The sequence below is a fragment of the Rousettus aegyptiacus genome, unplaced genomic scaffold (assembly GCF_014176215.1).
Source record: "Rousettus aegyptiacus isolate mRouAeg1 unplaced genomic scaffold, mRouAeg1.p scaffold_m13_p_5, whole genome shotgun sequence".
NCBI lineage: Eukaryota > Metazoa > Chordata > Mammalia > Chiroptera > Pteropodidae > Rousettus > Rousettus aegyptiacus.
Window position 1 is genome coordinate 111,826,683 of NW_023416308.1, and position 27,937 is coordinate 111,854,619.

A 27,937-nucleotide genomic window follows, 5' to 3' on the forward strand; every position below is an offset into this window, starting at 1 on the left:
TGAATATTAAGGATATTCTCTCATTCTTTGGCACATGTGCACAAATATTTCCTCTCATTTTTTATTTGTCTCTTAATATTGCTTATGGTGCTTTGATTTTTCCATAATAATTGTTACTTTTCATGTCTTGATCAAATAGTATTCACACACCTATAATATATAAATATTTACATAAGTTTTCTTCTAGTACATTTGCAGATTCATATTCTCAATCCATCCTAGTATTATTTTGAAGCCCAATGATGTCACATAGAACAAGACTACAGCAGAAAAATACTTAAAATCCTTAAGAACCATTCCAGCTTTCAAACAACCTGTGAATTGGCAGAACCAGGACTTACATGCAGATTCTGATTTTTAGTCAAGTGTCTTTTTACTGTACATTCAGCACCAACACCTACGGTGCAACAAAAATAGAATTCTATTCTACCTACCTATTAGAAAAGTTTTACTGTCGAACTTCCTCTTGAATGAATCTTTTACTTCCTTGTTTCTCAAGCTGTAGATGAGGGGGTTCACCATGGGGATGACCACGGTGTAAAATAGAGAGATCACTTTATTGATATCTAGGGAGGAACCTGAGCCAGGCCGAACATAGATAAAGAAAAGAGTCCCATACAGGATAAAGACGGCTGCCAGGTGAGAAGAACATGTGGAGAAAGCTTTCTGCCTCCCCTCTGCACTCCGGATTTTCAAGATGGCCACCAGGATGCAAATGTACGAGATCGTGATGATCAGGCCACTGAATACTCCTACAGCTCCAGCCATGGTGAAAAGCACTAACTTATTGATCCAGGTGTCTGCACATGCCAGTGAAAGCAGTGGTGAAATGTCACAGAAGAAGTGATTGATAATATTTGAACCACAGAAGGGTAAGCCAAAAGTGAGAATTGTATGAGTCATGGTGCTTACAAGAGCCATGACATAAGGCCCTACCACCAGCTGCACACACACCCTCTGAGACATAATGAGCGTATACAGCAAGGGCTTACAGATGGCCATGTACCGGTCATATGCCATCGAAGCCAGAAGGAAACATTCCATGGCCACAAAAAGGCCAAAAAACCACATCTGTGCAGCACAGCCCATGAAAGAGATGTTTCTTTTCTCTGCAAAGATGTCACACAGCATCCTGGGGGCAATGGAAGAAGAGGAACAAGTGTCTACAAAGGACAAGTGGCTGAGAAAAAAGTACATGGGTGTGTGGAGTCTGGGATCGATCCATATGAGAGTGATCATGCCCAAGTTACCCCCCAGTGTGACAAGATAGATGAAGAGAAGCATGACAAAGAGGACAATCTGCTGATGGAGATGATCAGTGAGGCCCAGAAACAGAAATTCAGTCACCTTCGTCTGATTCTTGTCTTCCATTGGTCACCTGTAATCTAAGAAAGAACAGAATTATTTTTTATTATAAGAATAATGTATCATTAACATTTACAAATAAGCCAGTGACCAACCTGGCTTAAATAATTGTCTGGTATACCTCTGTCTAAATAGGTATACAACACACAGTTATTGAAAAATCATTGAACTGAAAAACAATATTTCTGTATACTAGGTCTGTGAACTTGTGCAAAAATCCTGTGTAAACTTGGGTAACTCACCCCTGTTTTCTTTGGATTTGATAGTCTCTCCCTAAAAAAGAGTCAAACTATATTATCTTAAATTCCTTCAAGTTATAAAAATTGTATTTAAAAGAGAATTTCTCTTCACGTTTTATCTTACAGGCTGATGGAATAATAAAACCCACCTATGAATACCATTACTGGGAACACTGTAAAAACCAGTGAGATAATCAGACCCTATCACAGCCATCAGGAAAGACTAACTAGGCCTTCCTGTTCTCGTTGAATGACTAGCCCTATTCTAATATTATTAAAACATATTTCATACATGTGCTTATCAATCCATTTCTTATTCACATTTATTAAAGAATATGGAAAGGATAACACATGAATGACAAAAAGATTACTTATATAAAGATATATGATGCCATGGAAGAAATGGAGAAGCCCTGCTTTGGAGATCAAGTGATCTGAAAAACATTAGACAGCAACTTCTCATAGAAATTATATAAAAAATTAAGCATCTCTTGCATCAAAATAAAGTAGCATTATTTTATGTGATTTCTCATATTTTTTATAAAGCTCTTTTAAGGCACATGTTCTGAAATCTGTCAGGCAATATCTATATAGTAATGAAGTATGTAAATGCATAATATTTTATGCAGGAAACACTATCAAGAAAATATTACTTTCTTACTCATTAGTTAAGGAAAAAAATAAGCTATTTAAAATTTATAGAAGAACATTATGTAGGATAATTTATATGAAAAAATGGGTTTTAAATAATGTTTATTATCACTTCAATGAATGTTGTCTTTAAATAAAATAAAACCAATATAGTACTCTTGAATTATACAATAATTATATGTGGGACTTGATATGTGATATAGTGACTGCATCTATTCAATTTATGGTTATTTTATCATTATCATGGTTACTTGCTTAATGTTATATGTAGCATATTTTCAGCAGTCACTAAGACAATAGTAGGCTTACATTATAAGTGTCATCCATTGCATGAATTTTTTTGTTTATGACCATTCAAATATGTCAACATAGGTTTGTGAGGATAGGAGATAATATAGACTGCATCTAGTTTTGATCCAAATCCTTTTTTTCCTTCTTCCCTTGCTTCCTTTTGTTTGTCCTTCCTACTTTCCTCCTTCCCTTCTTCATTTATTCATTTGTATGTTAGTTTATTATCAATTTATTTATTTGAATATAAGTCATTTTGAGTCTTCCATAAAATAAGAAAGATGATCTCTATGCCTCTTTCATACATAACAGATCTAATGGACATTATGGTATATCTCTACATAAAAAAGTAAACAGGAAATTCAATTCAGAAAAAGTCACACAAACCTGTTGTTTAGTCTCATAAAGATATGAACAAAATGCCAAGGTCTGTTCTCTTTAGAGAGCCTGGAGTCAAGAGGTTATATTTCCAAAGTCCAAACTAATCCTGATGTTTCACCACCAGATTTCAAAAACTTCATGTTATCCAAACGCAGCATACTCACTTCTTTAAAGATATCCTTTCTGTATTTCCATTAACTGCTTGAAGGGAAATGATCATTTTCTAGAAGCAGGGATGGGACATTCAATTCCCCTCATACCAGTGGTCTTTCCCAAGAGGCAGGACTTTCTAGGTACTTAGAGATGGAGTCAAGTCCTGCATCTTAAAGATCCTGAGAGGAAACAGATACCCCATGACCTGCACATTGATCCGCATACTGCACATAAGAAGGGACATTTTCTTGGGTTTTCTCAGGTCCCAAAAGAACTAAAACCTCAAGAGCTTACACCTAAAGGGACAAAATTAAAATGATCTTTGTGGCATCTGGACCAAGTATGATTTCCTAACTGCATCTGTTAGTAAAGAAAGGTTTTAAAAAAATGTGTTTTTTCTCCCTTGGGATTCTCCTTTGCCAAAAGAGAGCCCTCCTTTCTATCAGTGGGGAGTGATGCATTGAGCAGCCAGAACCAGCAGGGGTAAAGTAATTTGCTGCCTGCATTCTGGAGCCATATTGCCTGGATGTAAAGCCCAATTCCATAGTTATTGACTTTGTCACTTAGAGCAAGTTTCTACATCTCGCTGTGCCTCATTCTCTTAATCAGTAAAATAAAGAAAACAATGGCTTCTAGGGCATAGAGATGCTGGAAGGACTTAATGAAGTAATACATTTGAAGTAGTTAAAAGAGAGTCTAGCATAGAGTCAGTGCTCATTAATGTCATTTATTATTAGAGATCTAGAGCATAACTGAGGAGATAATATCTAGACATAAAAATAGAACAACAGTTCAGAGTAGCAAATGCTTATCTCTAGGCAAAAAATAAAAACCAGTCACTGGACTCCAAAGAAAGGACAGATCATTATAAGCTGCAGTAGATGAGAAAATTTTCAAAGAAGGAATTAGTCTGAAAAGACAAATTTTAGATAACTAAAGTTAAGAGGAAATATTCTAGGCAGTAGTAATGAGATGAACAAATACAGTGTACCAGAAAGAGAAGTAAGAAAGTTGTTTGGATTGGAAGGGTCGCATGAGAGGGAAGAAGGTGTAGAGTCTGATGACATAGGTTGAATGATCTCAGTCACCACCTTCTCTGAGAACCTTATTGTTTATCCCATTAAGAACAGCATGAGGAATATAGTCAGTAGTATTGTAATAACTATACATAGTGTCAGATGCGTACTAGATTTGTTGGGGTGATCACTTTACAAGTCATGTAAATGTCTAATTGCTGTGTAATACATCTGAAACTAATATAATATTGTATGTCAAGTATAATTGAAAAAAAATAAAAATTTTTAATTTTTAAAGAAAGAACAGCTGATATCAGTTCCCATAACATTTCGCCGGTAGCTCATTTTTAACTCCTATCAAGTATCTAACTTAGAAGGTTATCAATAACTGATGTTGTATAATACTATATTTATTGAATTTGTGGAAAATAAATCCGAAAAATCTAAAATTTTTGATGGTTTACATTTAGCAATTAAAATTGTTATATACTTTAAAGATATCAGGGAAAAGTATTTCTCTCTGTTATTCTTTAAAAAAAAACAATTAAAAGCAACATGAAAACAACAAAGTCAAATTTATAAAAAAAAGAAAATGATAAAGCTAAAAAAGAAAAAGTAATAGGAAAAATAATTCTATTAACAGAGCAAATTATACAAAAATTCTTCTTCGTTACATTTATAAAAATAAAAACAACCATTCCATGGAATAACAAGGTCGGAAAAATCACCAAAATTATGTCAGGTGACAGGAAGTAAGACTATAAAAGAAAATGATATGAGAATCATAAGTCAAGTGAAACAAAACGAAAAAGAGTGTAGACATGACATAAAACAGTCATAGAAATTAAAGATATGTCTGAGAAATTTTTTAAAAATAAAATTTAGAAATAAACTACAATTTTAAAATGTTCAGAGAGAAAATAAATAGGAAGGCCAATATATCATATAAATAATTGGTATCTCTGAAGAAGAGAGATGTAATATATAAAATAAAAATTCTGAAACATAAGCAAACCTATACCTATGGAATAAAAAAGTACACACAATATGTCTTAATAAAAAAATAGAAAATAAGTAATTCTTAGCTTATTTTAGTAAAGATTGTGGAGATTTTTTTTCTTAATTAAAGAAGAAAAAACTCAAACTATTCTCAAAATTCTCCACAATATCATTCCATATGACATTCATTAGAGTGAATACTATTACAGAGAGAACCAAGATCAGAAAACTGTGGGGATTATAGGAAATGGTTATATAATAGTAGTACAATCAGTAATGATACTAACATTACTAATATTAATATAGTAATGTAAACAACACAAAAGAAATGAAAGATGAGGGAGTTTTACAGGCACTGTTTGTTCAGCTATCTCCTACTCTTGGCGTAGGGAGTTTTTAAAAATTGTTTAAACATTGGTGCAGTATTTTATATTTAAGTCTATTCTGAGAACTAGGAAATTTGTCACTAGGAGCATTAATATACTCTGTCAAGATCAGGCTATGGAAAAAAATTAGTAAGGAATATAAATGTCCTAATATTGGCATCTTTTATACTGATGTGGTTTTAAGGTAATAACTCAAGAAATAGAAGTTTGTTATACACAATTTGAAAGGTTAACATCAAAATAAATAAAAATAAATTATAAAATTTTCAAGCTACCAGAAGAAATTCACATACTTTACATATGCCCCAAAACAATAAAAATTCACACCACAAAATAAAATACTTTTTAAAGAAACATTAAAAGCAGAAAGCTTTAAAAATGGAATGCACTACTAAGAAAAAAAAAACATTTATTGTTGCAGCATTAGTCTGTTATAACAACAAAAGATGAGAAATTGTTTACCAATAAAGGACAGATTAAATAAATATTTTTCAAAATGAATTAGAGCCATAGATATTCATATGACACAATTTCCTATAAAATATTCGACTTAAACAAGAATCAGAGAAATGAGTAGGTAAGCTTTTGTTTATGTTATTTGTGAGTACATGTATGTTTGTGTATACTTTTATATGCAGAGAAAAGCCTCTTAATAAGAAATGTCTTCATAAAAAAACATTTGGAGTGAATGGAAAATTTACATTTTTTATTTCCTGGAATGCAATTTAAAGTTTGTAATATGTGCAATAATATTTTATAAGTGGAAAAGAACAAATACCACAAATTATATTAGAAGGAATATTTGATCGGACAAAATGATGCTCATTTATTAATTTCAGAAAACAAAATGTGAAATGGTATGTATAGTATGCATAATCTAAGGAATTACATCCAAATCTACTATTTCACGTATCTTCAAACTTCTAAACTTTATAATTTCATGTCCTTCCTATACCCAAGAAAATGTAAGAGGTAAGCCACCAGACACAAATGAGAACTTTATTTCTCTAGAGAATACATATGTATTTCAACAGGAATAAAACAGGTGTTAGTAGAGGTAGATGTTCCCAGCACACAGTGGCTTCTGATTGTCGATGCCCTACTTTACACCGCCATCTTGAATTCATTGCTGTATAACCTCTTTTTTGCCTAGTATCTAATCCCTGGCACATAGCCAAGTACTAGAGTTATAAAGCTTGTGCTGCCGACGTGATCAGTGAAATCATAATAGTGTATCTTAATAGCCCAATCTGTTTACTTGAGTCATATTTGTAGTTTCTCCTCAACTAGAAACACTAAACTTAAATGAGCCTTAGCCACTTACTCATAGGGTATTCTTACCACATCATGAGATTGCCTTTCAAATTACTGGCCAGCAAAAAGGAAGTTTTAAAATCAGATCTAAGTGAAATTTCGGGCACTACAGAAAGTGTAGTGTATACACTTCTTCCCTTCATTATGCTGGTCGGAGTGACAGATTCTGCTCTGCCTCACTCATTAATTCAGTGCATGCCAGCCAACTTCCTCTGCTGCCTCCTGCACTCATCTGAGGATTTCTCTTTCCACGATTTTTCCACCACCCAGCAAGCCAGAAGTGCCACAAAAGAAAAATGTTAATGCTCTCCATGAGCAATTTGCGACCAAAGAGCAATTCATAAAAATGGGGGAACTGAGGCAAAAGTGAATAAAGAGCAGATGAAAATTTAAAAAATAGTAAGGAAGATGGTAGATTTAAGCCCAAGCATGCCAATAATCACTCTAAATGCAAATGTGCTAAATACCAATTGAAATGTAAAATTTATATTATTGTTTAAAAAGCAAGATCAGCAATATGCCTCCTGAGAGAAACCCACTTTAAATATGAAAACATAAATCAATTAATATTAAAAGCCTGGAGAATGATAAGCCTTGTTAATACTAATCTAAGGAGAGGTGGTAAAGCTGTATTAGATTAAGTATACGTTAAAGGAAAGAAAATTTCCAAGAATCAAGAAGGTAATTTCATAATGAGAAAGGGGTCAATATATCAAGAAAACATAATCCTAAACATTTATACACCTGATAATAGAGCTTCAAAATATATGAAGCAAACACTGAAATAACTGTAAGGAGAAATAAAAACTCCACAATTAAAGTTTCAGATTTCAATAGTGTTTTCTCATCAATTGATACAAAGGGTTAAAAAAAATCAGTAAAGGTATAGAAGACTTAGATAGTATTATAAACACAAAAATTTTCATTTATAAAACATTCCACCCAACAATAGCAGAATACCACGATCGCAGTTACTAAGCTTGGTTAGGGCACTATTTTTCAAGATGTTGTATATGTTTTGCATCAATGGTTATTATATGGTATGTGATGTCCCTGATAGCTGAAACATATGGATCTGGAATCCAAGAGATGGAAGAAAAAGTGGCCGCTATCATGATTACTCACAGGGACCCACTTGGGGAGTTTGCATTTCCTGTCGTTTCAAATTGAAGACTGATGGACCCTACATTTCTTTGCCTGAGAACAATCGCTGCTACCTGCCTTGAGGGCTGAAATCACTGGGGAATCAACAACCCCCAAAAGTGAGCTTAAACTTGTAACTGCTGAGAACTGGTGCATAAGAACCCCAATTCCCTGTCCCCCAAGTGGGTTAACTCTGAGATCTGTGTTTTATATCAACTTCCTGAGTCTCAACTATTGTAAACTCCATTAGCCCACCGTGGTACTTGCCTTTTATTGGACATCTTTTTTTCTGTCTATGTCCTCACTTCTACTGGTGCTTCCTTCATGTCCCAAATTATTCAAATTTGAATCAAAACACAAGTGGGGAAAGTGACCTGGCTTGAAAAGCAAGAAGATAAAAATATTAAAGCTTAGATGGTTATAAAAAAACAAAACACTTCTGTTCTTTTTCTTTTGCCTAGGTATTTCCTAAATCTCTCTTCACAGACAACAAAGATCAGTGAATTTCCTTTTCTTGACATTTAGAAATGCAACTAAGCTTTAGTGTGTATATTTGTCTGTGTGTCACTGTGTGTGTGTGTGTGTGTGTGTGTGTGTGTGTGTGACATTCAGGTATTTAAAATCTTATATGTTCACCTTATATTTTGAAAAAGAATGAGATACACTTTTAAATAATAACAATGGTTAAGTCTGATAAAATCACAGGTGATTTTTATTTTTTTTTCAACTTGTGTATATTTCATAAAGATTTATAATAAGCATAATTACTTTTGTCATTTAAAAGTTAAAATTAAAAGTTATTAAGATAAACTTTTGTCTAACTACCTCTCCATCCCCACTGAATGATTGTTAGAATTATATCTGTAACACAAGCATCAAGACCTGATTTACTAAATCACTATTACACAAGGTGCAGTGTTTTCTAAGTAAATAAAGAGGGCTTCTCTAGCATCTTAAGGGAGAAAGAATAACCGCGGTCCCTGCTAAAGAGAGGACCAAATGTGTCATATTTAGGGATGGGGACAGACTTCTCCAAAAATGGCAGTGGGCTACATTTAGACAAAAGACAAGGGACAATACACCTATTTTTCAAGCCAAAAGTTCTCTTCAAAGTCACGCTGCAGTGCAAAAGACTAGCAGGAGAGACTGTCTACCTCCCTGGGCCCTGAGGAAACATTAGTAGCATCAGCCGTATTGGTATACAGAACGCAGAAATTGTATATGCAATCAGAAACAGAAAAAAAGAATGCTCGTGGTGCAGTAGGTGAGCCTCAAGTGGCTTACCGGAGGCTTGATGAAGCTCATGTCCCGAGATGCACAAAGTTGAGCTCTGTAGTTACTCAGAGTACCAATCCTTCGAGTACCAATTCAGTTGCCTGTCACCTTTGGCATGAAGCTTCTTCCTCTGTACCCTGGTTGGTGTCCTCTCCCCAGGCACTTGACTCCTTGATATTTTAGCTAAACCCCTCTCATTGTGGACAACCATATTACAAGCCACAGTTCTGTACTACACAGAAGTCTTCTTGAGGTTGATCTATACTGGGAATAAGCTCTGTATGCCCACTTCCTATAATGTCTAGCACAATTATGTGCACAAAAGGAAAAAAAACCTCATGTATATTATAATATACTTAATATATATTATATATTACATATGTACACACATATGTATACATATATATATACACACACATACATACATATATATATTCAAGTGCCACCTTTTAAAGTCTTATGGCATATAGTATCAGTTGCTCGAGGAAGAAAATGGGCCACGGTAAAGAATTATGGACATTAGGAATCAACTAATCTAAGCTTTAGTGTTCTGGTCTATAAAATGGGAACAATCGTAGTATCTGCTAAATAGGATCATAACAATGAGAAAATGAAAAAACTCATGTAACAATCTTAGCACATTGTCAAGTAGCAAGTCGTCAGTAAACATATGCTATTATTATAATTAATTCATTAAGGGGAAAGTTCCAAAAGACCAGAACTAGAAGAAATCCTTTAAAAAGTTTTTAGCATCATGATTTTCTTAAATCAGAACTTCCTGAGATCAGACTCTAACTCTGTCATGTACCAAACAGATTCCTGGCTCCCTCTGCCGGTTTCCTCATTTGTAAATAGATATAATTGTTTGGCCTAAGTGACATAACACATCCAAGGTAGTTTCTAAATGTCATTTTGTAAGAACACTAGAGATTTGGTAATCATGATCCATTTTTTTGGCTATTTTGCAAATGAGAAAACTACCATTCGAAGCAGCTGGGACTTGTCCAAGGTCACAGAGCAAGCTGGTGTTGCTGTTGGAATGAGAATTCATGTCTCCTGACTCCCACTCCAGTGCAATGAAAACTTCAAACAGCCTGCCAAGATCTCCAGACAAGAAGCCACCACTAGAACCAGTCTAGATCTGGCCATTTTCAGAATCCACTGAAGCAGCTTTGAAAATCTGGCAAATGACAAAAAGAGACCAAGAGGTGGCAGTATATCCAAAGAGGTCACTGCACTGGTATCCAGTCTCATCAAATTCTTTTTTTCTCCCTACTCAAAATTGCAACTGAAATTCTAACCTCAGCCCGTCGATACCCTGACGACACCCACACTGTCTCTTTTGCCTGTGTAAGCGTCAAATACCCCTCATTAGGACAATTACTGCAGCTCAGAATTCTTCACAACACTTTACTCCAGATATCCTTATTGTTAAGTTAATTGATTTCCTGAAACAAAAACAACCTTTTAAAAACTTAAGGAGTATCACTGCATCTAAGATCTATCCATTGAATCATTCTAGTATTTATCAAGTAGAAAACATTGCCTTATGTTTCATAGGCAGTTCATGGGGGTAACATTTAGATGCTTCACTTCCTCGCCCATGGCCCATCCTATCAAAATATATAAAATATTCAAAATAAAAGGAAATCAACACTGCCCATTTTGAGAATAAAACTATAAGGAAGTAAAAATAATTGAGAACGAAAATACATTAAAGTCACTTTTGAAAGATCTGTCCTGTTACATTGGACAGAAGTCGTAAATACGACCATTAGAAGTGGAGTTTGCCAGTAATGAAACCACCAAACGAGCAAAAGAAAGGAAAAAAAAAACTGTAAAAACAAAGGCTAAAGGTGGGAGTTTCTACACAAATGTATTATGTAGAGTAAGGATCTCTGGAATACCATAGTTATGGCACCTGATCCAGATGCCACTAAATATTCAAATTTTAGTCACAACTTCCTCACCCATCTCCATATCCACCATGAAAGCTTCAAACTAGCATAAGGTACCTCACACATCTAGGTAGGTATTCTTCATGGACCCAAATGAATGTGGTCCATGTGAGTTTTACTGCCTATAGAAACTGAAATACCTAATGATAAAATTATAAACTAGTACTCTACTTTCATGTATCATTCTCTTATGAGCTTGGAGGCGGCGCTTTTAGATATCATTCTCTTGTGATATTCTTTGGTTCAAATCAGAACCCATCAATCCAATTACGCTTGAGACCAAGATTCTGTATTTGAAAACCTAACTGGATCCTAGACTAGAATTGTCCAAAGTAAATATTCTTCTAAAATCTTTGAGCAATCACTCAGCTTTCTCTCATGACATTTCAAGTCCATGGACTTGATTTGCAAACATTAAGGAATCTTCTTTGGTGAATATTCAACTTATATACATATATATTTTTATTTTTGTCTTCTTCGAGATGGAAATAAATTGTCACCTGGTGGCTGTTAATTTGCCGTATAGTTTCTTTTTCCTGGCCATTAGGGCAATTGGACAATTCAGCAACATCAGAAAGAATGCTAAGGTCGATTGATGAAGTACATTCCAAAAAGAAGCAAATTTGGTGTAATATTGCTTGGAGTCAAATAAAATGTTGACTAAAAACCCTGTTATAATCACACTTTTTTTCCAATTCAAAAGTGACTTATTAACCCTCCATGACACAGCTCCTTTCTTGCTTCCATTTGCCAAGACAGTGAAAAGTGATCATCTCATTGATTTCATGTGAAGTACTTGGTTTTCTAATCAAGTATATTTGGGTGGTTGAGTTAGTCATGGTTACATAAAATATTTAGCTTAAAGGCCCTCCAGAGATTATAGAATCCAACTTCTCATTTCACAAATAAGGAAATGAAGGTCTCATACAAGCAATGTGACTCATGGTCATGTAACTATTTGGTGGCAGATGTCCAAGCTGACCATAGAAATCACTGGTGCCATGCTAGAAATAACCTCAATAAAAATAATATTGAGGTTTACTGAGGGTAGCATTGATGCCAACTTAAACCACATGAATGTCCACTCATCATTTCAGGTTCCAAAGTGGATTCATGGTCACTATAATCCACATGGCATCATTGGAAGCTTCTGCAAAAGTCTGCGGTGCCCCAATTTTAGACTATACACGAACACCCCATAACATGACTGGCAATGTCTGACATGCCTTGGTTAAAACAGCATATCTTTAGCTTAAGGTTTTATCCACCTGTTATGTTTGGAAGGCAAATGCACCTCGGAGATCAGTAACCAGTCAGTCAACGCTCAGTAATTCTTCAAAGCGAAAGAACTCCTTTCTCTCGAAAGAGCTATTTGTTAATTCATTGATTTCTTTGATCATGCATTTAATGAGTTCCTACTCCTATAAGATGCTATGTTAAGAGTTTGATGGAATTCGTGGAAACAAATAAGGCAAGACTGCTGTCTTCACAGATTTCACGGTCTATCAGGGGAGAAAGAATTTAATAGGATGTGACGTGTCATAGCAGTTCTGTAGAAACATGTCTTGCTGGTGCAGGGGATGACTGGTAACTAATTATATTTCATGTGGATGAGATAGAGAATTAGGAAGTTTTCTTGGAGCTATCCACAGACAGTTTTGATGGGAGAATGTCAGAACATAATAGGAGGACATTCATTATCTTCGGAGGACAGGAAGTAAAGAGTGTGGTTACTAAAAGGCTGACTTTACCTTTTACCCATATAACCTAATCCAGCCAGACCTGAGATTTGCTTTTAAAATGTGCTGATAATATATATAGACATTTTACTGTATCATATTCCAGAGTGAACACAAAGCTAACGTAAAGCATCAATTACACAAGGTCGGGTAATTGAAATGACTCATGAGATGCCAGTTTAGCAAGAACAAGAAAGCATAAGCAAGCATTAGAGAGGCCCAGGACTTCCAGACACAGCTCCCAGAGTCCTTCCTCAATCATATAAGATGCACTTGATATACACCAAGGGCAAGCCATCCATTTGTTTTTGTATGAACAAAAATTAGTACAGATTACCTACTTGGAATATTTGTCACTTCTTGGTCAATGTCATTTGGTTTGGCCAAGGTTCAGCACCTCGGCTCCAGGCAATTCTGGAAATAAGCATAAGATTGCAAGTGGTCAGTTGAGATTAATCCTATATTTACCATAACCTGTACTTTCTAAAGCCAGAAGAGAACTAAAAAATGAGTCGTTACAACAGTGATGGGAGAAACATTTTTGGCTCCATTCCTACTCCTACTTTAGTGATATATTTAGAGAATTTCTAATGTCCAAAGAAATCAAACCCCAACTGAAAAAAGGAGAACAGAACTTTCTCAGGAAATGAAATATATATGGGACCCTAAACATATTAAAAGGCACTCATTCCTCTCATAAAATGAAAAATGCAAATTAAGACTACACTTAAGTAACATTTCTCAGCTATTCGATTGGCAAAAATTCAAAAGTGTAACATTCTACCAGCAACTGAGAGGCAGTAGAGAAACAGGAACATTGCTGCTGAGGATGCAGAAGGTAATATCTATCAAAACTATAAATGCATTTACTTTTTGACGCCGGTATTCTACTTCTGGAACTTTATCTGATAGATATTCCTGCATGTGTACACATGACTTTTGTAAGTTACTCACTGAAGTGTTGTTTGTAAGAGAAACTACCCAAATGTTCAACGGTGTGGGACTTATAGAATATATCGCAATAAATAATGAATGAAGCTCTCTATGTATTGATCTGGGAAGATGGCCAGTATGGTCAATAAAAACAAAGTGAAAAACTATGAACATACTATGTTACCTTTATATAAAAGAGGAATGGATGGAGAACTATAAATAAATACATTCATGCTTCTATTTTCATTAAAAATATAATGGATAGAGACTCTAAAAAGAAATAGAAGTGGCTAGCAATATGAGCCATTAGCAGGTGGGAAGGAATAGAGAGGGTAAGAGATAAGAACACCTTTCTCAAGGTGTATGGAATTGATTTATGATCTATATGAATATATACTCTATCAAATAAATAAAACAAAAAAGGCTAAAAGAGTCACATAAATTTTTCAGTAAGTGTTTTTTGTAGTTTATGTGGAAAAATGTAAGGGACACAATGCAGAAACTCTTTCGTGGAGATCTTAGATCTTTAAGTGGTCATGGTCCATGAATAGATTTTAAGTTACCTGTAAAATGTGAAACTGAATACAAAATGTTGGATCTCTTTGCGTATGTGCATACTTCTAGGGAAATTGTCCCTAGTTTGCATCACACTATTCAAAGGACTCCACAATCCAAAACAATGTGATAAGTCACAAATTTGAGGAGTCATGGAAGTCTCTAGAATTATCCTTCCTTAATCTTAAGCTACTATACAATTTGGTGGTTACAAATACAAGTTCTGGATTCTAGAGACCTGGGATCCCATCACACCTCACCACTAACTAGCTGTGGCAATTTATTCAAGCTTTCTAGCCTTACTTTTCTTATCTGCAATAGAAATTAAATAGTAATACCTATTTCAGGTACTCTTGTGAGATAAAATTTAAAAGTGCATGTAAAGTGCTTAGTAAAATGCCATACTCATAGTAAGAGCTCAAAAATATAGCCAGTGTAATTATGGAACCGAGTGTTAGTGCTGTGATTGCACAGTAAGTTTTGGAATGGGGCAGACTATGCACTAAGTTTCGGTCACGTTGAATTTGAGGTGCCCGTGGGATGCCTAAGTGGGGATATCTGGCAGAAAATTGGATTGAAAGGTCTGGAAAGCTGGAAAAGTCATGCTAGTCTATTATGTTTTTATGTTAAGTTTTTGTTTCAACCTACACTTTCTCCCTTGATGATCTCATCCAGTGGCATGGCCACATGCTGATGACTCCTAAATCAATATGTGCAGCTTAGACCTCTCCCCTCAACTCAGCCTCCAATACCTACTCAGCGAATATTCTGGGATGTTTTATAGGCATCCCAAAATTAACATGTTCCAAAATCAACTTCTGACTGTTCCCCTAACTGATCCACTCATAGCTTTCAACATCTTAATTAATAATATTTTCATCTTTCTAGCTACTCAAGCCACACATTTTGCAGTCATTCTGATTTTCCTCCTCCTCTTCCCCACCAAATCCAATCCATTCATCAACGCTGTTGGCTCTACCACAAAATATGTCCATATCCAATAATTTCCTACTCCCTTTATTGTTACCACTCTGGTCCAGGCTACTGACATGCCTCTCACCAGAATTAGTGTGACAGTCTCCTAATCGGTTTTCTGCTTCCATCTTTCCCCTTAAGTAGTAGAGCTTAGTTTCAGCAGAGCCATCAAGTGATCCTTCAAGAAATGAAACAAGCACTCATCTGCTGAAGACCTCAGTGGCTGCCATCACATCTGGAATGCAACCAACTGCCCTTTCCATGATCATAGCCCTACTCCTCTATTCCTCTCACGCCATTTGCAATCTTTCTTCTCTTGGCTCATTACTTTTCAGCGCCACTGACCTCTTTCCTTCTTCTTTAACATATATCAGAAATAGTCCTACCTTCTACCTGGAATTCTCTTCTTCCAGATATCTATATGGCTCACTTCTCCACCTTCTTCAAATTTTTTGCTCAAATGAGCAAAACATCTCATCCTTAATGAGATGTTTCTTGACCAAACCAATTTAAACGCACATCTCACACTTCCTCTATCCTCCTTTACTGCTTTACTTTTCTGCAACATTTATCACCAGTTAATGTGCTACATATTTCGCTTAGTTATCTAATGTATATAACTAAGTGAAATATATAACAAAACCAGGGTGGAGCCTTGAAAACAGGGAAGACCAAAGTATCCTGCCTGAGAGAGAAGAGGCCAAGTGATTAACAACTTTTCTAATAAATTAAGGCAGCTGAGGCACAGTAAGAGTCGATGCAGAGATAAAAGATCTGGTGCCCTCGGAGCTGCTGGCTATGTTCTGTGACTTTTCTGAATCTATTTCCTTATCTGTCAAATAAGGATCATATTCTCATTTTGAACTAGTGCCATTTGCAGTAAATAAAATAATTACCGTGGAAGATATTGATGCATTTAAAAGTGCTCTGTAAACTTCAAGCGTTGTTGTGGATATTAAAAAAAAAAAAAAATCAGTAGACTGCCCACCTTACACGACAGGAGGGCGCAAATGTGAACAAAACACATTCTCTACCTTGAGTTTTTTATGATCTAATGCAGCGATGCCTCTGGTTCTCCTGGTTTACCCCCTTGGTCCTGTTTGAGAAATCAGTTTACTTCATGCTGGGAGGGAAGATTGGGACTAAGGAAAATCACAAGGTTTGGTTTCAGTCTCTCACACTGAAATGAGTCACTTGATCATCTACAATCCCCTGATCCATGAAAGCAACCCCTGCACAAACGCTATTTTCTCGCACACCAAGTAGACAAGAAATATAACACACATGTGTGCACACACAAACACGCACACACGCTCACGCACGCACACACACAGGGACTAATATGAGTCTCGCAGAGAGCCTCTGCCTCCCAAACTCGCATCTTGCACATCTCTGTTGTTCTGTCAAGTGCAAAGCAGAATCTTTAAAGGTTCCTTGCATAACTTTTTTAATATTGCATATAAACCTCCCAACTTGTTTACCTCATTAATTCAGTCTGTATCGTGTAGTGGGAAATGGAAGTAATCAACCAAATAATGAGCACTGAAAACTTACTATTAAAGGGCCTGACATTTGCCAGATAAGCTAGTGACATTAAGCAAAGTGATTGGAAAATAACTCATCTCCCCACCTCATTTTGCTTACACTCACACACACACACACACACACACACACACACACACACACACAGAATCAGCGCCGAGCTAATCTTATTGACTACACCAAGTGTCAGCGGTATTGCTGATTGAGAAAGGACGGTTCAATGATGAGACCCCCAGTTGGAAGAGTGCAGAAGAGGCAGACATGAGAATGAAATGGCGGGCACCAACGTTATTGTGCAGAGTGCAGTCCTATTGGGAAGCGCAGCCTTTTGCGGGAGGCGTGCAGTATTATGTGCACTTCTGTTTCCCTTTCTCGTGTCCCCTTCTGCTCTCCAGGAGATTTCATGGCTCCACACACAGCAGAATACAATAGTGGCCTTTAGCTACACATGCTTCATACAATAAGCTAAAGTGTGTTTACATATTTTAGGCGCCGGCGCCCTGCTACACTAATGTAACATTCTAATCTGGGGTCCTATTCCTAGCCATGGGCCTGGATCACAGCCAGACCTTGGACCAACCAGACCTTGGATTCAGCCAGGCTTGGCACCCACATACATGCACACACACGTATGTATATATGTATATATAATATTATATTAACAGAATATATCGCTGTAATATTCAGTTTAAGTTAAGCACGAGGATACACCTTCCATAGGTTCCACCATGCTTGGACATGAGGAAAGGGAGTCCAAAGGAAGCAATATGTGAGTTAGAGAGTACTTAATTTATGCACTGCACATGTATTGTGTTTAAGTGTGTAAACCTTTTACAGCATTCTGAATATTTCTCTGTGAAACTAGAAAACCAGACTTATAAAAAAAAAACTATTCACATGAAAAAATGGAAAAAATATAGATGGTTGCTTTTCTCTGCTGCTTTCACCTTCAAGGTGAAACCGAGTTCAAAGATATTACTTTTCTTAAGTAGAGAAAAAAAGGAAACACACTGAGTTTTCTCTCCAGAGACTTTGCAGAGGGAGGAGATAATTAGGCTCCTTCTCTCTGATAAGATATGCAATCTAATTATGAGCAATTACCTGACACCGAGGTACAAACAGCTGCAGAGCTGCTTTCTCTCCAAGCCTGAACCTTGAAGAGGGCATGGTTCTTTGCTTTCTATAGGTTTTGGAACAAAATCAGGGTGAGATTGTAATGAGCTGTGAGAACACCAAAACTCTAATTAAATATGAAAGTTCAATCCAGAAAGCCAGAGAGTGACCTTTCTTTGGGAAAGTCTTTTAATTTCCTTTAATTCGTACTCCAAATGTTATTCATCTAAGTTAAGTCATACTGTTAAGATTAAATAGGAAATAGATTCTTACCAAGTATTATTTGAGTAACTGGAGAAGAAAGATAATGCCAACATAATCTGATCCCTGACATGTAGCCCGTGACAGAAATAGCGAAAATCAGCTGCGATTCCTCAATGCATCTTGCATTGGGTACAGACACTCATTCATTCGCTTATTAAGAATATATGACATGAGGTGGGGTTCAGGGTTCTTGAGACTCAACTGTGATAGAAGCAGACAATGCCCTCTTCTCATCGTGTTTGTAATAAAGGAGACACAAAATGTCAAATAAACGAGAGAGAGAGAAGGAGGGAGAAGAGGGTGGGGAGAGAGAGAGAGAGAGAGAGAGAGAGAGAGAGAGAGACAGAGACAGAGACAGAGACAGAGACAGAGACAGAGACAGAGACAGAGAACAAGTTATAAGGAAATCAAAACCGAGCAATAGGCCAGAGGCTGATGCCTAGAGCAGGGACTATATTATGCACAGTGGCCAGAGAAGGCTTTTCTGAGGAGGAGACTTGACATTAGAGCTGGAAGTCTCCCAAATGCCAGTAGTATCTCATTCTACATGGAAGGCGCCGAAGTGTAAGTCAAGAGCTTGATTTGTGGGAACAACTAAAAGAAAGCTTTAAATCAATGTTTCCCCCTATTTTATAGATGAGCAAGTCAAGGCTCATGAAGCTGAAACAACTTGCCCAGTTACTGTATACATATTTGCTACTGCTGGGAATGCTTTTATTTTCATTTTTTTGTTAGGCAAATTATGTAACATTTCATCAAAGCATTATAAAAAGGCATTCCTTGGAAGTCTTCTCGTTCCCCTTTGTCCCTGTGCACACCATTCCATCCCTTATCCCCACCTCCTAGCACTACCTAAAAGTAATTTAGTTTTGCTTTCTTGAGTATTATTCCAGTATTTATGCAAATTCAAGTAAATACTTATTCTTATCCAAACGCAATGTATAACATGAACTGTACTGCATTTTCCTATTTCACTTAAAAATGCATCCTGGAGACCTTTCCATGACAGTACCTCCACAGCTTCTCATTTTGCCACATACTCCTCCCTCACAGAGGTGAAAAATAGTTTGTGTGGTCATTCTTCCTTTGGTAGAAACCTGGGTTATTTCTAGACCTTTGCTAGTACGAACAAAAAATAACTTGTACACATTGCACTTTGCGTAGGTGAAATTAGAGTAATTAATAATAGTTGCCATATTGCCGTCCTCTGGAGTAATAGATGCCTACTCCCAGAATGTTTTCCTGAAACTAATCAGAAGAGTATTTTATGAATCTTTAGATTTTTGCCCATTTGAGAGGTGAGAAATGTAATCTCTGTGTCATTGATTTCTGTCAGCTCTCTGTATGTTTAAAGAAATTACCTTTTTCTCTGGGTCGTGAGCTGCGATTTTTTTTTTCTCCATTTGTCATTTGTCTTTTGATTTTACTTAAGCGTTTTCTTTATGTGTGTGTTTTATTGTTCATTTTTTATTTTTTTTTCAGGGGGTTGCCATGAAGAAGTTTTAATTTTGTTTTTTTATTATGTTTTTGTTCTTTAAGGTGACTAAACATCCATCCTTTTGTTATGGCATAGAGACATTTGTGTTATAGTTACAAAGGTTCTTTCCAATTCAAGGTTATAAAAAATTCATCCATGCATTCTTCAAGCAATGTTTTAGTTTTGTTTTTTACACTTATATCATCCAGATATAGCAAGTTCATTCTTGTGTATGGTAATGAGATATACCTCTAACTCTCATAAATTTGGATCAGCCTTCTGCTCTCTAAAGTCAGACGGTAGTCTCAAAAGAAGTCTACCCAAACTCTAAAATACATATTCAACCCATTTGAAACTCATTTAGTGTCCATGAGTGTCACAGGTTTCTGCAGGTTTCTTAGTGAGCTATTTGGGGACATCTTGTTATTCACACGCTTGTTCTACAGCTAGAGCCCAAATGACTAGGGTATGTCAAAGAAGACACTAAATAAGGGCCTGAACTACTGCTCTAGCCAGCTTTCTTTTGTGTAAAGCAGAGTCATGTGAGGGGTGCTTGAAAGTCACTTCACTTTCTCTCAGAAAACCTGGGTTTTAGTCCTACCTTGCACCCCTCTGAGCCATGAGATTTAGGCAAGCCACTTCCTTTCCCTTGGCCTTAGTCACATCAACTGCAGGAGAAGGACTTTGGACCCTTTCTCTTTGATGTTCTTATTTTAGAAGTTACTTATGGTCTGCAACAGACTGGCCAAAAATTGAAGGAAGTGATACATCTACTATGTCCTCACTTTCCAGGTATGGTGATAACGATAAAAATAACAGACATTTACTGCATACCAGGCACTAACTGGTCTAAGCACTTTGTATGAACACATTTAACCCTCACAACAACATTGGGGGTAAACATCGTCATGATTCTCGTTTTATAGATGAGAAAAGGGAAGCACAAAGTTTCAAAATCTACCCAACACACACACACACAAAATAAAGCATGACAGAAGAAAAAATAAGACAGACGGAGAAGCGAGAGAAGAGATAGTGCTTGTAATCCACTGTGATAAAAAGACCTTACATTTGTAATTTTTTCAAACACATATGATCATGTGAGCACATTGCTGGGATCCCTCCCAGGGCCTGGGAAGGGACCAATCCAAATGAAGCATCTCCAGGCTAATTTGCCTCAAAAGGAAGGACTTTTTAGAACTTATTTATTTAGAGATTTAAATGATGAGAAAGAAGTAAATCATGCAAAAATATGAAGAAAGGGTGTCTCTGGAAGGGTGAAATACCAGTGAGAAAGCTTGAAGCAAGAACAAATTTGAGATGTTTCGGGCACTGATAAAAAGCCCCATCTTGTGAATATAGCTTCACTAGCTGCTCCATCTTGCTCACAACTTGGGACCATGAAAGCGTTAAGGACTTCAGTGTATAACTTCTGCCTAGAAACTCATGTATCACTGTGATGGGTTTAAAGGCACACATGAGATCATCTAATAATGTTCAATGCCCACTGGATTTCTGGCAATGTCTCATGCGACCCCAGAGATTAGCAGTTTAGACAGAGGCCGATCAAGCAGATTCAAGCTCCTGTCTCCAGCCTCTGCCTCACCCCTGCATGTTTCATATATCTGTTTCATATCCTGAGTTCCTCATATGGATTTATTTGAACCCAGGGCTCAATCACTGAGAAGAGTTGAAAACCCACTGAACTGCATCCCTGACGTTTGATCTGGGAAGACATGGAATCTCAGAAAGCCTAAATGGCTAGCCCAAAGCCCCATGTAGAAAGTGACGGAGCCACTGCAAAAACTCAAATTTTCTGATTCTTATTCTAGGGCTCTTCCTGCATACCATATCGTGCCCACTCATGCCTAATTGCCAGTAAATTTTCTTTCTGATAGTTAGTAGCATTTTAAAGCATGGGGTAGTTGGAAGATGATTTTCATCAATTTATATTCTCTACCCATCTTAGGATACTAAGATAGCAATCTCCAGAACTCGCTCAGCATAATAAACTCCCCATTTGCCAAGTCAGAAGCTGGGAAAGGTGAATCTTCTACAGGTACAATTCTACTAACTGAACCTTCCACTAGAAATATTACTTCTGGTATCTCAATAAGAGTTGACGAATGATGCCTGTGTTTGCAAGTTAAAGACTGAGTGATGTCAGCCACCTCTCCCCTCTAATGCTACCATACCCATCTGTCCTCAGCTACTCATTACCTCTCACCTTAAGCCATTGCAAAAACCTTATGTTTGTTCTCTGCCTTCAGTCTTTCCCCATTCCAGCCTGCCCTCCACGGTCTTGCCCAATTCATCACATTTTCAGTAAAACTCTTATAAAAACACTCTCCTTCACACAGTCTCTTACTAAATAAAATTGCATAAATATCAGACTCTCCAAGAATGTTAAGATACAACCACCTAAACTTTGCATTCAAAGCCTTTCACAATCTATAACTAAAGTTATTATTCCCATTTTATCACCCAATTAAAATATCTTAATAATAATTCATGTTCTCATTCATGCTCTGACCCAGAAATTTTGAGTGTTCTCATTTCCACTAGGTTCTCTATATATTTGCAAGTGTAGATCTTGGCAGATCTTGGCTCATCTTATTACCTCTGTCCACATTTTCCCCACTATCTGTGCCTGCTTGGTCTAATTCTATGTCACTTCCTTCATGAAGCCTTCCTTGATTATGTCAAGAAAATGAGAATTCTTCCAACTTTGACTCCCCAAACTAGATTATTTATACCACATTCATGGCAGTTTTAAGATGCTCCCTTGTGTTATCATTATTTGTAAAATTATTGTATTCTCAATATAGATTATGAGCTCGCTAAGGGCAACACTAACCTATTTATCTTTAGATCTCGTAAAGGGCCCAATACAATGCCTGGGGCACGGAGAGTGCAGTACTGTAGTCGATGAAAGGACAGGACTGAGAGAGCCTCAGTATCAGTTCCTACTTTTTAGAACCACCTCATAGAGAACAGGTCAGAGATTGAACAGAGATTCCTTTGTGAAGTATTCAAAGGCTCTGCCCAAGCAGAAGAGAAATAATGAAGGGTCATTAGGATGCAGATAGACAATAAATAGGCATCCAATAAAATAAGTCATAGCCGAACGACACTGTGCCAAAATAGGAAACGCTTCAGCTGTGAAGCCAGATGCAACCATGTCCCAGTTCCAGGCCAGTCACATTCCAGCTGTGTGACTGAGCAGGATTCTGTTTACTCTGAATCTCACCTGCAAAAACGAGGCTGAGAGCTATCTATGAAGATTGCTTGAGAAATTGCAATTCACATTTTGGAATCTCAGTAAAAATAACAACCACAAGAAAATCAACCACACAGCTGAATTTTTATTACTGAACATCAGCCTTCAGGGACATGAAACTGCCACTTGCAGTAAATGCTGCTCAGAAAATGAAAGTTTCGGTCTTTATCTTGTCACCTGAAGAGTTCATTAGCCCTTCAGAAAGCATCTTTCCCCGCTCCCATGAGGATTTGTTATGCAAGCTTTGCAACTTTCATCAGATCTAAAGATGATGTGAACGACACAAGAGCAAGAGCAGCACATCCAAATAAAACGAAAATAAGTGTACTTCAAATAAAAATAAGTGTACTTTGAGTGAAAGACCTCTAAGGACACTTCTAATTATGGTGGAAGAGAACAATCAGGGATGAAACCAAAATAAGTCACAAGGCCTAACACTACTAAGATGAAAAGGGAGCTGGGAGTTTGTTTTACCTGAGATACATACCTAACCCTTCTGCCCCCTCCATTACAGAGAATATAGGACAGAGGAGGATGTGAACATCTCTGGGTCTTAGTTAACCATTGATCCATTCATCCACTCTGTAATCAAGTACTGAGCAATAGTTAGTACCAGCTTTGAGAAATACAAGAATAAAAAAGGCATGATTCCTATGTCTCAAGCAATTCAGTCCAGTGAATGAAAGAGACAATGATGATAACCAGACAAGATGTAACAAGAGCGATAACCACACTGTGCCCAGGGGGACTATGAGGATAGAAAGAGTCCCAGCTCTATCAAGGTCAATCATCGAAAAGTAAGAGTTTTGAAGAATGAACGTGAGTCCCCTGCAAAGGCAGCATGGTGCACACATGCAAAGGCACGGTGTCCACTTCATGACTAGTGCAGAAGCACAGAAAACGCAAAAGAGTCACAGATGGTAAACCACACTGGTGGGTAGATATCACAGACTTTCCCTTTCTCATGTATCTGCTAAGCATGCCATTATAATATGATGTTTGGCACAAATATTCTCGAGAAATGAGTGGTTATTATTACACCTCAGGTTATCTGTAGATTTAATCTCTATGTGTGATAGAGCAGAATGGGAAGTATACTTTGTCTATGGTCAGACAGGAGACTGAAGGTCTTATCACAGCAGGGAAATCAAACATGGCTTCTTTTCATCTTAGCGATGGAAGGAACCTCAGATAATATAGTGTTCCTCAACTTGTCATCCTCAACCACTCTTTGAAAAGTTTTGTTTTCATTCCAACTGTAAAAATAAGAGGTATATTAGAATGATGAACCTATTATCAAGTTCTGTCATGCCTTTTGAAACTCAAGTGTTGTGTCTGTAGTTTTGAACACCTTGATACCAAATGATTAGCCAAAGTGATATATTTTCACTTCTAATTCAGTATTATTGGGGACCTCCAAGTCATCAATTTTGAGAATAACTCTATTTTGATGCAATCACTCAGTGAAAGATAAGGATATGAAGACCTAGAAAGGAGAAATGGCTTTGTAATGCATGCAGCTAATCAGCAAGGGGGACTGGAGCTCCCCATGCCTGGATCAGTGTTTGCTCTATTACAGTTCAGCCATGACTCCTCTGAAAAGGCAGCCACCAGTTCCATGACATTAAGGATCTCTAAGTACAAAACAAAGTTCATTATTAACAATAACACAACATACATTTGTGGTCAGAGTTTCAGTTTCCTGTTTACCCTGGACTAGATCTGTACTTCACTTCTCTAAGAAGCAAGCAATGAGGGTCAGAATAAATGACTCCAGTTTAGTATAATAAAAATAGCTTTTTCAAAAATCCATACTCCCTGACCCTCCCATATTACGGAATTGTGACTTCATACTTATAGGATAGATTTTTCTTACTCTCAGATAGGATAGTACCATGCAAATCTTGACCCTAAAGTGTTGCTTTTCTTGTTCATTGAAGGTAAGTAGTAATTGCTTCCCTGTTAGGTAATTTTAAAAACAAAGCAAGCAAGCAATTTGTGCTGTGCTTTACGTACATTTTATATTTAATAAACAGTTACTGGATGAATGATAAATAGTACCTAAAACACCCATCTAATGCAATGAATAGTATAACTCAGAACTGGGAGTTGAGTGAACGAACTATGGGGTATAAGGATTCATGGAACTCTAAGAACTTGGCCTTTCAGCAGAATCACCTGGGGAGTGTTTAGAAAATGCAGACTCTGGAACCCCCACTTTAAACTAATTGAATCAGAATGTCCACAGGCTAATAGCCAGGATTCAACATTTACGGAAGCTCTTCAGGTAGCTCTGATAGTTATCTTATTCATCCAAATGTACTTTTGCCATATTTTTCATAGCAAAATATTCTAAGTTCGTATGATGGGATCTGCTATGATAGTCAACTATAATCTTACATGAAATAAAAGAATTTCCTGCATCAAAGTAACTGGAACCAACTGTTTCTTTCTTTCATCCAGCCATTTCCTCTGCTCAGGACTCTACTTACTCATTTATCGAACAAATAATTATTAAATTCTATCGTTTTGGACCTGGGAATATAATAGTGAACACGATATAAATAAATGGTCAATTTCTCATGGAGCCTGTAAATTTCAGTCACTCAAGTACTGCAAGTGTTCTATCCAGGAAATTTTTCTGAATTTATAAACTTGACTTATTTTCCCTGGTCTGTCCTTATTTTCACAGACAAGCCTTTCTGGCTTCCCGTTCCAAATAGTGGAAATAAGCAAATTCAACAGCTCTTATATTTATATCTCATCCATTCAAGAGAGAAGGCAATTCCAAAAGAAGCTCACTGGCTCGAGTCGGATTGGGTAGCTCTCCTGAACCAGTCCCTCAGGCTTGAAGAAGAGGGGTCCCAAGACAGGGCCATGTTTGCTGAAAAGGAACTATATCTTCAGAGATCGGGGCAATTCTATTAGAAAGAACTGATGGAGAGAGAATTCAATACATTTCAACCACATTTCTCTGAGGGTAATTCATGCACTTCAGTGCTTGAATGCATGCCATTCATTAGCGCTACTCAAACTTTTGTTCTGCTTACTTGTCAAATTTTGGCTCCATTCAGATAATTATGTTATGTAATAATGTTTTCATTATTCATTTATAAAACATTTATTAAGCATTAACCTGGCCCTGGACCTGAGGACAAGAAAAATAAAGGAGCATAGTGTTATTTCTCTTGGAGTTCAGAGTTTAGTGAGGGAGGCAAACTTATAGACACAATGATAACTTAGTGTGATTAAGCCATGTACCAAGTACCAAAGAAACACAAGAGAGTTAGAGAAATCTTCACAGATTTCCTTAAATGGGTCTTAAGGGATACAAAACAAAAGTTTTCTAGGTTAGGGTGAGTGAAGAGGCTCCCAAACAAAGCATACTATAAAAACAAATTTAAGATTTGTATAGCAGAAGGAAGTTTCATGGTTGAGAGGTGAAGTAGTAACGAGTCATTTGTAAGTGACTTTCCAGCCTTACCACTTATGAGCTGCATAAGCTTGGGTAAGTTGCTAAAACTTTCTATACTTATCTTGTAGGATGTTGTAAGAATTACCTTTCCTAATGCATGTGAAGTGTTTAGAATAGTACTGGCATATCTTGAGTGCTTAATAAATGTTTTATGATTGCCATTATCCTCATCACCCTCGTTATTTCAAACAAAAGTGCTACTCCTGGGTATGTTTATTTTACTTGTAAAAGAAGAGCCCATTTTATTTGTCATCATACCACAGAGATTGCAATTTGGACTTGGCCCAGAGTACAAAGTAGTAAGTTCAAAGATCACAAACATTTGGTTGCTGACAAGGTCATGGTGGATCTTATAGAATTAGCAGAGGAAGTTCTACTGTAACTTTATGCCCTACAAAACCACATGCTGCTTTCGCAGAGGTATATATTCTGATCAGGTAATGCTAGTTCCACTTGGTTAGTTTAGACTCTTACTGGTTATGTAAGTCATTCAGCCCAGTCCCTACCATGGAGACTGTAAATAAGAATCCAACCACATTCTTCCAGAAGAATGTTCCAAAACATGACCCAGTCTTGAAAACACAACACCACACCACATATGGACAGTTAAATTTCAACTTTGGAACTATTTTCTACATATTCTTAAGACTTTGGCTCAAGGAATGAAATCGACAAACCTCACCACCACCACCACCCACACACACATTCCTAGGTTATTGTAGGAATTACAGTATTCTTTCTATTCCTCTCTTTTCTCTATCCCTTCAATCAATTACTAACAATGAGGACAGTAGCATTTTGGACCATAAAATCCATCCCAGAACCACATTCTTTGCTCATTTTATTTATGTTTTCTCCCGGCTTGGCCATTTTTCAGGTTTGCTTCTTCCATTCAAATACTGCTCTTTCTGCTAAATCTGCCAGTCACTGTACAGGCAGTTGCAAATGCAGATATTAAAGTCATGGTTTCTGCCCCTTAGTAAGGTTAGAAAAGCAACAAATTAGAGAAGAATCTTGAAGGATGAATTTAGTTTTGCAGTATCTATTTCCATGGCATTCCTCTTCCCAATCCACCATCACCTCTTACCTGGACTACTCTGAGAGCTTCTCATCTGGTCTCTTCACTCACACTCTTCATCAGCCTCTTTTTACACAGTATCCAGATGAAAATCTTTGAAAATATCATATCGAATCATGTTCTTCAGCTACTTAAAAACTCTCAATGGTGACCAGTTATACTTTAAGTAAAAGCCAAACCCCATCAAGGTACCAGTATAATGTTGCATGTACTACCTTTTTTTCTCTTCCAAAGGCATCGTCCGCTCTTATCCAAAGACTCTAAAACACGGGCCTTCATTTTCAGTTCTTCTAACAAGATTTTTTTATATATATATCTGTGGCTCAGGCCTCAAAGGA

At 36.8% G+C, this 27,937-nt stretch overlaps 1 protein-coding gene across 1 annotated transcript; it reads right to left on the bottom strand.

Annotated features, from left to right (window-relative positions):
* Positions 1–426: 426 nt before the first annotated feature.
* LOC107504194 (olfactory receptor 5G3-like) lies at positions 427–27,680 on the bottom strand. Its single transcript, XM_016133251.2, has 3 exons — positions 27,609–27,680; positions 13,249–13,321; positions 427–1,385 (listed from the first exon to the last, which is right to left on the bottom strand). The coding sequence occupies exon 3, from the start codon at positions 1,369–1,371 to the stop codon at positions 427–429; it is 945 nt and encodes a 314-aa protein (XP_015988737.2). The 5' UTR covers positions 1,372–1,385; positions 13,249–13,321; positions 27,609–27,680.
* Between the last annotated feature and the right edge of the window lie 257 nt (positions 27,681–27,937).